Source organism: Zalophus californianus, chromosome 4, assembly GCF_009762305.2.
Source record: "Zalophus californianus isolate mZalCal1 chromosome 4, mZalCal1.pri.v2, whole genome shotgun sequence".
NCBI lineage: Eukaryota > Metazoa > Chordata > Mammalia > Carnivora > Otariidae > Zalophus > Zalophus californianus.
The window spans coordinates 147,189,950-147,203,042 of NC_045598.1; the positions used below are offsets into that span (position 1 = coordinate 147,189,950).

At 37.8% G+C, this 13,093-nt stretch overlaps 1 protein-coding gene across 1 annotated transcript in view; it reads left to right on the top strand.

Moving 5' to 3' along the window:
* Positions 1-13,093, top strand: part of SLC26A7 (solute carrier family 26 member 7) — a 106,880-nt gene that overhangs the window by 71,115 nt on the left and 22,672 nt on the right. Inside the window, exons 10-11 of the mRNA XM_027625318.2 lie at positions 7,856-7,933; positions 8,936-9,031. Coding sequence (XP_027481119.2) covers positions 7,856-7,933; positions 8,936-9,031 — 174 coding nt within the window. The remainder of the gene's footprint in view (positions 1-7,855; positions 7,934-8,935; positions 9,032-13,093) is intronic.

Genomic DNA, 13,093 nt, shown 5'->3' on the forward strand with positions numbered 1-13,093 from the left:
TATTATGCTGGGTACCGGTAGGCAGACAGTGGTGATAATGAAGACGTTGTTTTGATGATGATGATGGTGGGAGCGTTGGTGAGGCATATATGGAGTATGTCATACTTTTTATATAAATGGACTCTTTTAACCTGTAGGCAACTCTATGGAGGAGGTATAATTATTATCCTCAGCTTCCACATGAAAGAGTTGAGGAAAAGAGGGTTAAAATAACTTACCCAGGTCACAGAGCTCATGAGCGGCAGAGCTGGGATTTGAACCCAAATAGATCAACCTCAACCTCAAACACTTTTAAGTACTGTTTCAGACACAAAAATTTATGCAGATGTTATTATAAGAAATTAATATTAACAGCTAATCATTAATAAAACAGTTCACATTTATTAGCATTGGAATTGAATGAGAATTTATAAAACATTTTATGTGATGATTCAAACATTTATTAGGGGTCTACTTTATATTAAGTCATTTGGGGGGGTTGTAGAAGAATAAATTTGAAAAAGATATGGTTCTTGACCTTGGGGGCAAGTGGCAAGAGAAAGATGGGTAAATGGAAATTAAAATATAGCATAGAAGTAACTGATAAAATTACTGATGAATGTACCGTGAAGCAGAAAGGAAGCAGCAACAAATTCTGAATGTATAATAATTTCAGAGATAATTGCCACAACTCATGAGCTGAGCTGTGACGTCCTCATTCAACCTTGTTTTACATGACAGTTTGATTAGCTTTTATGCAGCTAGTGACTTCAAGCATGGGTTTATCATGTGAACCGGCATGAACACTCGCAAACTGGACTCTCAAGTGTTTGGGGGCTAAATTTGAATGTTTAACACGTAGTGTACTCAGTATCATCCCTGACTCTGAAGACACTTCTATCTATAAAATTCTAGGATTCTATAGTAGTTTCCACCTGGTTTCTCCCAAGGGGGGAGTATATTCGATTTCCTCTCTTCGTGTTCAGCCTAGATAAATAAAGAAATTGGCTAAGGGCATACCAGAGCCTGGGCTTGTAGTCTGGCTCCATCACTAGCAGTTGAGTGACTTAACACAGGTAACTTGACCTCTCTAGCCTAACTGGACTTGGCTGGTAAAGTATTTGTTATAGGGATTATATGAGTTAATACATGGCTTAGTTTGCCCAAAGCCTGAGCACTAAATAAATAATCCTTCGATGTTAACAATGATCATTGATGGCATTATTATTATTGTTAAATATTTTTATTACGATAAAATCTTTCCAGAACCTTTTGTTTGACATTTAATATTAAAACATCCCGGTTTGATTGTGATGCAGTAAGACAGTTTCTATTCCCAGTTGCCCCTCCAACTTGCTGGGGATGATGAACAGGTTAACATCTTCATCCATCACATGGACGAGAGAAGGTTGGAATGTGAGATGTCTTCCACCTAAGTGTGTATCAGACCTGGAGTTTCCTTAGGCATTTACTACTTTTCCAATTACTATTTTCGTAGTAACAAAACTGTCTCATTAATCTTTGTAATTTTAAAGATTGAATGTCTAAGGGGAAAATACATTGAGAAAACATTATTTTTAAATCTTGGATTTTTTTTTTTACCATTCTAGTTGGACATACATGTGTTCGACTAATAGGGTGGGGATGGAGGGGCCGCTTTCTCTGTTGTGCGGGCCACATGTTTGAATGATAAGAGCAACAGAACTCTTCTAATGACCTTTGAGAGTTATCTTCTGCATGGTGTTTTATCCTAGACTTCAGAAGAAATGACAGAAATCTAACAAAACACAAGTTCAGAGAAACAAAGCTCAGCAGGAGAGTATTTTCATGCTGTTGGGATGTTGGGATGGTCACTAATCAGTTCAACAGTTCCCATTATATTGCTTGTTGGGATGGTCACTAATCAGTTCAACAATTCCCATTATATTGAACAGAGAAGGAATCTGATTTAATGGGTATACCCAGATTGAGGATGCTTTCCCATGGAAGTTGTTTTAGACCTACGATATGTGGGTATAACTGATAACTGACATGACTTGAAGAAGGCACGTGGGGAAGCCAAGTCTCAAAAGTTTTTTTTTTTTTTTAAGATTTTATTTATTTATTTGACAGAGAGACACAGCGAGAACAGGAACACGAGCAGTGGGAGTGGGAGACGGAGAAGCAGGCTTCCCGCCGAGCAGGGAGCCCAATGCGGGGCTCGATCCCAGGACACTGGGATCATGACCTGCGCCGAAGGCAGACGCCTAACGACTGAGCTCCCCAGGCGCCCCAAAAGTTTTGTTTTAAATAGGCTATTTGTGAAACCCGTTTTCTGTGTGACAAGACTTCACACAACAACCCCTTAAATGGCTCTGTCTCTTTTAGGAACGAGTTATCCCCGGTAAATTAATCTAGAAGACCTCAGAGCTCTTAACTTTCAGGCTAATGACAAGTAATTAAAGGAGCAGTGGGAACCACCTTCCATTGTTAATTATTTCAGCAACGGAATCTTTCCTATTTGGAAATATTATTGGTATTTCTGTAGAAAGTTACCATTTTCAAATGTAAATATGAACTTACTATTTCCTCCTAAAGCCCTTAAAAGGCTTTGCATATGTCTTAGAATTCACGCCTTTACGTTACCTACAAGGTGCTGAGTGTTTCCTTCGACAGCCTAATCTTAGACTCTCCTCTTCCTCTGTCCCAGCCCTCGGGCCCATGATGCTTCTTCCCTCCTGTGGGCAATTGTCATGGCTTCTGTCGTGGCTGCCTCCGCTTACCCTTTAAGATAACTCCTCCCATCCTTCGGATCCCACTGCCCCTTCTGGCACAACTGTTCTTCTCTTCAGGGTCCTTAGCTCTGCTGCACATTTAACGTTCATCAGTGTGATTTATATGATTGAAGCCTGCCTTCTACCCTTGACTGAGGCTCTTAGAAAACAGGGCCCCAGTCTGCTTTGGTTCACGGCATCCTCAGTGTCTAGCCCAGGACTCAGCACATGGTAGGTGTTCAGTTAACTATGTGTGATAAGAATGAATGAAATGAAAGTATCTGATAATGATAAAACTAGTGGGTTTTGCTGACATTAAAAGGGACAGGTGAAGCCATGCAGCTTTTATTGGGACTTAATACAGTACGTTTGAAGTCAGGAAAATCCCACTTGAAACCAGGCTTAGGATCACAGACCTTAGGAAAGTACTGTTCAGTAGAAATGTGTAGGAGCCACATAGGTAATTTAAATGTTTTAGTTGTCATATTTTAAAAAGCAGAAGCTGCCAAAATTATTTTAATAATACATTTGATTTACCCAATATAGTCAAAATATTATTTCAACAAAGAATCTATCTAAGAATTGTCAATGATATATTTTATTTTCTTTTTGTACTAAGACTTCAAAATCTGGTGTGTATTTTACATTTCCAGCCTATCTTAAGATGGACCATCCACATCTCCAATGCCCAAGAGCTACATGTGGCTATATTAGTCCATTTAGGAACATTTTACATACAAGAGCATTGGTGGTAAAGCTTTCAGTGAAAATTGAAAATTAAATTGAAATGTTTGAATTGAAATAAGAAAAGATACTAATCATTTAATCCCAAGTGCCGTGGTCAGAGACCAAGATATTTCTTTCCTTCTTTTTTTTTTTTGAAGATTTTATTTATTTATTTGAGAGAGAGCCCACGAGCAAGAGAGAGTGGGGTGGGGGAGGTGCAGAGGGAGAGGGAGCAAGAACCTCAAGCAGACTCCTCATTGAGCATGGAGCCCACGCATGGGGCTCGATCCCAGGATCCTGAGACCATGACCTGAGCGGAAATCAAGAGTCAGAAGCTTAACCGACTGAGACACCCAGGTGCCCAAGAGGCCAATACATGTCTTTCTTTTTTTTTTTTAAGATTTTATTCATTTATTTAATAGAGAGAGAGAGACAGCGAGAAAGGGAACACAGGCAGGGGGAGTGGGAGAGGGAGAAGCAGGCTTCCCGCCAAGCAGGGAGCCTGATGTGGGGCTCGATCCCAGGACCCCAGAACCATGACCTGAGCTGAAGGCAGCTGCTTAACCAACTGAGCCACCCAGGCGCCTCGAGGCCAATACATTTCTGTCCTCCACACGTAGAAACCCTTTTTACAGTGATTCCCTTAAGATGTGACATGCTGAGCATGGGTATCTAGGAATAAGAAGGTCTTGGTGCTGCCTAGACATAGAGCATGAAGAAGTAAGTGTTGCAGGTCTTCCTTCCGTCCTTCCCTCTGAGGCATGGTAATATGGGAGGGAGCGCAGTGTGCCCGGGGGTTCTATCCCCTACGCGCTTCCCTTTGCTTCCAACAGAGCAGATATCCTGGTGCTGTGCAGGCAGTTTGGGAGGCATAACCTCTCATGAAGGATGAGAGGCTGCATCGGCTGCCCGCGAAGCTTGGTCACAGCCGGAAGTTTTTCTGCAACCCTGAGAGCTGCCTCTAGGCTCTGATTTGCCAAGTTGTATTCTTTGAGTCTTTCAAATTTGGCTTATTGCTTCCAACTTCTTTAAAGCTTCTTAACTCTAGCCGTAGTTACTCAGTATCCTCTCTCTCTCCTGCTGCCCTTTCCACTTTTGCCATTCCAGCACTTTCCACAAAGCTGTGCACAAAGTTGACCGACTTTGCATTCTTTAGCACCCATTTAGGAGGGAAATGGCTGGCACCTCACCCTTCCTCCAGGCGTCTCTCTCTATATAGGTATGGGTAACATGAATGCGGAATCATCTTTGTAAGCAACGTACAACATATACCAGACATATAGTAATGTAAAAGAAGAAACCGCCGATTCCATTATCCTTTATGCAGAATTAACTCAATATGAGTAGTTAGATTTTAGAGCAAAAAAACTCTAGCCATTTAGTTCATATGACATGGAAAGAGGTGACGAAGAGTAAAATACCTAGACAGTGTTTGCCCTGTGCATAACTAAGGGTGCGAACGCTTTTCATTACTGGTTAACAGTGTAAGCCAAACTGAAACTCATTAAGAAGAGGGCACTTAGGTGGCATTTGTTTTCTGAAGTTTGAAAGAGAGTAACAAGGGGGGGCGCCTTGGGGGCACAGTTGGTTGAGCACCCAACTCTTGGTTTTGGCTTGGGTCCAGATCTTGGGGTTATGACATTGCGCCCTGCATCGGGCTCTGCGCTTAGTGTAGATGGTCTGCTTGAGATTCTCTTTTTCTCTCTTTTCCTGTGTGCCCCTCCCCCAGCGTACTCTTTCTCTCTCTCTCTCAAATGAATAAATAAATCTTAAAAAAAAAAAAAAAAGAACAAGGTTCTCTCTTGTTTTGGTTGCAACTTGCCTTTAAAATATTTCTCTTGGTAGATCAGAGATATATAAAAAGCAGCATTTCATATGCAGAGTAACAGATATTCAGAAACTGGGTAATACTTGAAAATATAGCTCAACTGTGTTATTCCAGAAACCTGAAGTTAGAGAAGTCTGGGATGGCACTGCAAATATCTGATCGCTGTTCAACCATGTTGCACAGTTACCGAGTTGGCCATCTATGAATGATGGCTTTGGATCTCAAAGATTTTTTACAAATCTGCATTTCAGCATCTGGGGGTCTTGATTGAGGACACAATGAATGTCAGTATTTTGAGAGCATCGAGGGCAGAAACTATTATATTACTGATTTTTATGCCTGAGGAATAGATACACTGGGCAGAACTGATACTTCTTGTCCAATTAGATACAATTATCTTTTGAACTAGAGCATCAACAGGGATGAGGCAAGTGCTTTGAAGTAGTTAAGCCATTTGCTTATATGGTCTATTTCATTATGTGACTTACCATTGAAGGTACACTAATAATCTTTTTCACCCATAGTTTGTCACCTTTGGAAGTAACATCCATTTAGTTCTTGACTTATTTTGACAAGGACTGAAATTGTAGTTCAGTGAGTGCACAATTGTTGATGTACCTACAAAGCATCATGTAAACAAAAGGTCAGTTAAATGTTAGAGAAAAGTCCAAAGGTAGTTGTAGTTTAATGTTTTAAAATAAAATTATTCAGTTAGGTTGTGATTTCTATAACAGTTTCCGTGTATTATAAGATATTTAGGAACCTTAAAATACGTTTGGCTTTATGGGTCCCATTTTGGCTCATAATCCATATGCCTTCTAATTCCCAAACTCTATGACCTTGGACAAGTCACTTGGCCTCCTTGTGCCTCAAACCCTTCCAAAGGAGTTTAGACTGTAGCTGTCCAAAGTTCCTATCTGCGAAGTTTTTTTTAAGTACATTTAATAGTGAAAGTGACATTTCACTTGTAAGTGAATTGAGTGAAGAGTCCCACAAAAGGGGTGCATGCCATTCATTATCCTTTGTCATGAAATAAATAAACCTTTGCATTCGGTATTCCTTTCTTTCCATAAACATACTTCACTTACTGAGCTATCTGAATGAATCCTATGATCTGCTGCTCTTTGACACTGGGCTTTCTCCAGCCTAGTGGAATGTCAGACATAATTTGTTGTTTAAAAATTCTTACGTAAAGTCGCCAGTTATTCCTAAATGATCACCGTAACAGTTTGGTATACTATGACTTGTTTTATAAGTGATTTTAGTTTCCTAATGACTTGTTTCCCATAAAAGGATTTTTTCCTCTTTATATGCTGGGGAATGCTAGAGATGAGTTCCACTAAATATGAGAGGAACCTGTGTCTACTTTCACTCAGGTTAATGGTTTTGAGTTTCATCCATGCTGTTGCATATATCAATAGTCTGTTCTTTTTATTTGTTGCTGAGTAATATTCTGTTGTATGGATGTACCACAATTTGCTTATCTATTCACCAAGTGGGTGGATATTTCAGTTATAGTTTTTAGTGTTTATGAATAAAGCTGCTGTAAATATTTACATATAGGTATTTGCATGGGCATATGTTTTCATTTCTGTTAGGTAGTTCTGGGACAAATGTAAGTGTATGCATAACTTCATAAGAAACTGTCAAACTCCTTTCAAAGTGGTTGTACTCTACTGCATCCCCACCAGCAATGTCTGGCAACTCCACTTGCTTTGAGTCCATGCCAACCTTTGATATTGATAATTGTTTACATATTTATTTTTAATTTTAGCCATCCTACTAGATCCTGATTCACTTGCTATCTCCATAATGATATCTGAGCATCTCTGTGGTCCTGTGAAGCCCTCTTTTCTCTCCTTAGGCTGACAGTTTAGCTAAATGTTTTTACTAAGTCATGCACATTTGCTTATGTGGAATCAGGTTCTCCAACAAGTGGAGCATAGCTAGGAGTCAGGTGTTCTGAACTGCCTTTTGTCAGCAGGTTGAGTTGGTTGGGACAGGATACTAATGACTCTTCAGGATTAATAAAGTTAAGTTTACTTCACTGCAGAGACTGCTCCTATAATCCCATATAACTGCTTCATACTAGAACCCTTCCTAACAAAGAACTCCAAAGAGAGTAAGTGCTTCAGTGGAAATTTTTCATCAGCCGGAGAAAAACCCTAAGCTGCATATTCAGTTATTATTCAAACAACTCGCTAGGAAATGAGGAGAGTCAAGCTGAACAACAACAGGCTAACAGACTTTTAATTGAAATGTCACTTTCACTATTAAACAAAAAAAGCCATTTCTGTGATGTGTGATAAAAGTTGATGGTGTCCTATTTCTTTGTGTGGAATTGCTTTTCTCCCATCACTGACTTAATTTGATTGTGCCAATTTGTCAGCTGTCATGTTTGGGTTCCCTCAGCTGCAAAATATAGATAATGGTAGTCTATGCAATTTAACAATCATGCACCAACATTTGGTCTCTTATAATCAAGATGAACTAAGAATTTTATTTCCCCCTATAACTTTGGAATAATAATGTTCAAGGCTTGCTTTCTCATCTGTCTTGTATTTTACAGGTGGCTTGTTTAATATCTTGCATTCTTATCCTGATAGTCATCTATTCAGTAGGACCTTTGCTTTCCTGGCTGCCCATGGTACAGTAGTACTTTTTCATTATCTACTTTTTAACTTTACTTTAAATGAAATCGCTGTATATTAAAATGTCTTAGAAGAGTAACCTCAATGGCCCTACATCTGAAACCATGTGACAGAGGTAATGATTGAATGGAGGGGGTGGTGATCAGAGACCACATTTGTAGGGAAGGAATGGGAAGGGACCTTGACTGTCTTTTGTGTTTCTTATACCCATGTGTAAAAATGGCATTGTGGAATTAGATTTATTCTGTGCTCGTTAGGAGGGTGGAACTGGGCAATCTCTGGTATAAGACACAGACTTTGGAAGAATTTTATCAGAACTTGGACTGTTAGAAAAATGTGGGTAGGGCAAGGGAGCAGGGAACAAAATGATATTGATATCTTTATACAAAGTGACACAGAACAGCAGTGTCCTTTTCATAAGCCTGGGGCACCAAAGTGACCCAAGTAAGATCCTGGTCTTCAGAGAGCCAGAGACCATCTCAATCCTGTCTTGTTCTAAATCTTCATTCATATAGTGAGAATCAGTCATTTCCACAGCAGGTTCTTCCAATAATCAAGTTCACTTTTCAGGAGAGTTATACATATCTTCAGGTGAAACCAGATAATTGGTGTTGAAGGCAATTATAAAGAAATACATAATATAAATATTTAATTTTTTGTAACAAACTTCAGATGGCAGTGGATAATTATTTTAAAGTTAAGAGGACATTTAGCTTTATAACATGAACCCTTATAATTCATTACTTTTCTTTTTTTCTTCCTTGTATTTTACAATGGCATAAATTTTAGGTTGTGATTTTCTAGAATTGATATTATATTCCTAAAGTACAATAATAGGTTAGTTCTAAACAAAATGAATATTGCTTTAGTCTTCTAAATAGTGATTGCTTTTCTCTAGTAAGTACTTTAAAAACAAAGACATAAAAATACCTTGGTCATTTTAAATTCAGATTAAAATCTTTATCTTACCTCTTCACCAACTTATTTCCTGTTTGTAGTGTGTTCTTGCAAGTATTATTGTCGTGGGACTGAAGGGAATGCTAATACAGTTTCGGGACTTAAAAAAATATTGGAATGTGGATAAAATCGATTGGGTAAGTAGAAATTTGACCTAAAATTTCTTTCTTTGGCTTTAACATGTATTGCAAAATCAACTTTAATATTTTTATTTGCAGAAAATAGTTTTGCCACTTGAGACTAGCTACCATTTATTTTTTTCAAACTCTTAATAAAGACATTAAAATATAAAATGTCTTTATAAGAAACAGAAATGGAATTTTGTCAAATTTTGACTGATGTGTTGTTTGAGAACTTTTAATGAAATGCTAGCTAACTTGAATGGATTGGGGATTCTCAGTTTCCATTATGAATTGATCCTGGAAATGAAGCTCATCAAGGAAGTACACACTAATAGAACAAGTATGAAAAACCATCATTAATTGCTAAGAAATGTGTTGCATTAATATAGGTTGAACATATTAACAGTGACCATATTCCTTATAAATATAAAGTCTCATGAATTTAGTTTTGAAGGGGTTACATTGAGAGGAGCATTATGTTAATAGAATGTTGCCAGCAAGAGATTAAATTTTACTGAACAATGATCAAGTGTGGCTTCTACTAACAGAAATGTTTAACATACTTATTCTAGAGAAATGTATCTATGCGGGAACATCCAAAATACTTTCCCTTTCCAGTATGGGTAAAGTATTTCATAAGTACCCTCTGTTTAGCTCTATTATGACATTCACCTTATTGAAATGCAATTATCTATATATTTCCCCTCCTTCAGATTCTTTGCTCAGGATTATTTGTGTTGGTGCCTATTTTCATAATACTTCTCCCAAGGCTCAGTATTACCCTACCAAAGTACAGGACTGGGTGCCATGGGGAATGCAAAGATAAATAAAGAACTATTTGTCCCCTCCAGACACTTATATTTGTGCAGGAAGCAGACATAGACACATCAACTTATTATGCAAGGCATGATACAATATGACCTGGAAGCAAAAGTACAAGCTTAGGGGAAAAAAATGGAGGCTGGAGCATTTAATTTGGACTGGGTCCATATGAAAGAGTCTGACAGCAGAGCTGAAATTTGAACTGAGACTTGAAGGAACAGTATTTGATAGGCAGGCCAAAGGGTTAAAATTAGTCAGACTCCTGGAGGATCATGACTTTTTTAAGGTACTATGTGTGAGGTAGCACATGGAAATAGAGAAATTAGAGGATGCAGACTTATTGAACAAGCTATTTGATAACCCTACGATAAAGGTATTTCTAAGGAACTCATTAATTACATAAGAGGGAGCACCTTACCATATTGGAAGGGGAGTGATGTCAGGGAAAGCTTCTTCCAGGAAATGATGGGTAGAACATCTAATGTGAGGGTGGGAGTAGTAACAAATGGAGTTGCAAAAGTTAAGAATGAGTTGGACTTGGGAAGGTTGCTCATGTCCTATAAAGAAGACTAGACTTCATTCTGAAGGCAGTGAGACATCACCAAAAGGAGAAATAGGAATAAGATTTATGTATCAGAAGGGTCACTTGAGTAATTTGGGGAAGATGGATGAAACTCCTTTAGTGGTCAGACAAATAAGTGAGGAAGGCCTGGAACACAACAGAGACCAAGAAGTTCAAGAGGAAGAAATAGAGTTGAGAAATATTTGAGAGATTACATTAATTTGTCCTCACCACCAATTCATCATATAAAGTGCATCAGTCTAGAACTACTTCTAAGTTTCTGGTTAGGAACGTCATTGCAGGAAGATGATGTCATTCAGTTATAGAACACAGAAGATTGTTTAAATGCATTTAGTGGTTACCTTTAGGGTTTTTTTTTTTTTCCTTTTAAATACAGGTTCTCATTCCCAAGTTACTTATTTCAATTCATCTCTTTGTTTTCTGTATGTCATCATCAAGTTGTTTTTCAAGAAATGCTTATGTGTTTTATATTCCCTGAGGTGCTGATGGTAAAAATCTACACGTCGGTTTGTTTTTTTTCCATACTAGAAGGAAGTTTTTGGCTGAGTCTAAAACGTTTTCCCACAGGACTTTTGGGACTTGGCACTATCTTCAGGTATTGAGGGATAAGACAGAGAAATCACAGCTCAACATGATTTTTTTTTGTTATTTTATGTGAATTAGTTTTTCTGCATGAATGTTCAGTGAAGTTCTTTCTTGCCCATGATGTTTGGTAATAACAGGAGAATATTTCCTGTGGTTGAACACCCAGCATCAAGTTTCTATGAGAGAGATGCATCCTTTTGATCTCAGAATTAAGGATTACATACAAAATTTTTCTTCTAATACATCTCTGAGTATTTTTTCAAATCTATATGTTCTTTTAATGAATTATGTATTTCTTGACTTTATTTTGTCTTTCTTTGTATCTATACATTTTCTATGATTATTTTTGGAAGCATGTGTGTGGTTTTTCTGGACTATTTACTGTATCTCTGTTATGGATTTCTAGTTGTTATTCTCTCTCTCTCTCTTTCTCACTCTCTTTTTTTTTTTTAGCTTTAAATATGGCTTTTATCTCTATAATGTTTTTATTTCCATCCACATTCTTTTCTATATTCTTCCAGCTTGTTTTTTTAAATCTCTTTCAGTTTTCCTATTTTAAAATATAGTTTTCCTTCTTTGAATCTTCACATCTATTTTTGAGGGTTTGTGTGTATTTGGGGGGTTATATTGCCTATTATATGTCTAAACCTATCCCCTGTCTCTGTTTTGTTGTTTTGTTTCCTTCCCCATTTCTATGAATAAGTCCCTTACTGATTCTTTTATGATTATAATGCATTTTTAGTAGACCTAGTTATTTGCTGAAAAATAATGTGGGGAGGGCAAGAGGTAGGAACTGAGATGGAGTAGCCCACAGCTCTGATTTAGGTATATCATCAGAAGATTTGTCTTGTTGAAACAAAACCTCACAATCACAGGCTCTCTTGTGACCTGACACTTGCTGTCTTCTCTCCGTTCTTCATTTGCTTCATCTCTGTCAGTCTCCTTTTTAGGAAGCTAGGTTGTAAGTGAGACAACTGGCATTACATTTTACTGCTCTTCTTTCTATGGTATAAAATAGGTATCATATGGGTACATTTCCTTCTTCTCTGGTGGCCCACCATTCCCCCAAGAACTTAGAACTCTTTTTTTTTTAAGATTTTATTTATTTATTTGACAGAGAGAGACACAGCAAGAGAGGGAACAAAAGCAGGGAGAGTGGGAGAGGGAGAAGCAGGCTTCCCGCTGAGCAGGGAGCCTGCTGTGGGGCTCGATCCTAGAGCCCTGAGATCATGACCTGAGCCAAAGGCAGACGCTTAACGACTGAGCCACCCAGGTGCCCCAGAGCTTAGAACTCTTATCAGAAAATTATTATATAGATTGTTAAAAACTGTGACATTCATGAAGAAATCTGTAATTGATTGAAATTTGAGGGTAAATGTATTGACTTCCAGTGTCCTCCTTGATATCTTACAAATGTCACAGTATTTGGCAAATCTACACCATATTTTGTAGTTAGGAATTGCGACCATGTTCTTGTTTCATTGAATCTGGGTTTTCCTCCCTATATATTCATTTTTTATATTGTTTTGGATGGATTTCAATAGAAGGTAGTAGAGTAAAAGTGCCTTTAATATCCTATCTAAATCTATACTTAAAAAGGTAATCCTATAGCAATATAGCAAGTAGCTTACAGTGCTGATAACAAAAGCAGGTAATTAAATAGGAGGCTGTCAGAATAGTCTAGGCAAGCCATAGTAAAGTGTGAACTAGGGCATTCTCAATGAATTGAGAAGGGGGTATGGTTTGAGATGTTTTTTAAATTAATAGTTGATAGGAAATGATTGGACAAGTAGATGAAAAAAGAGAAATAGTAAATATAATTCCACGGTTTCTGATTGTAGTGTCTTGAAGAATATTAGTGTTAAAACTGAAAGAGAACATTGAAGGAAGGGGAGATTTTGGGGTGAAGTTAATGAGTTTGCATTTGAGTTTGAAGATATTGGTAGACAGTTTGAAAAATGGTTTAATAGCTCAGACTTGGTAGTATCCTATATAGAGATGATAGTTGAAAATTTGGAGTAAATAGTATGGTGTGGGCAAAAAGTATGGTTGAGAAAGATGACATGGATCTAACAGATGAATGATGG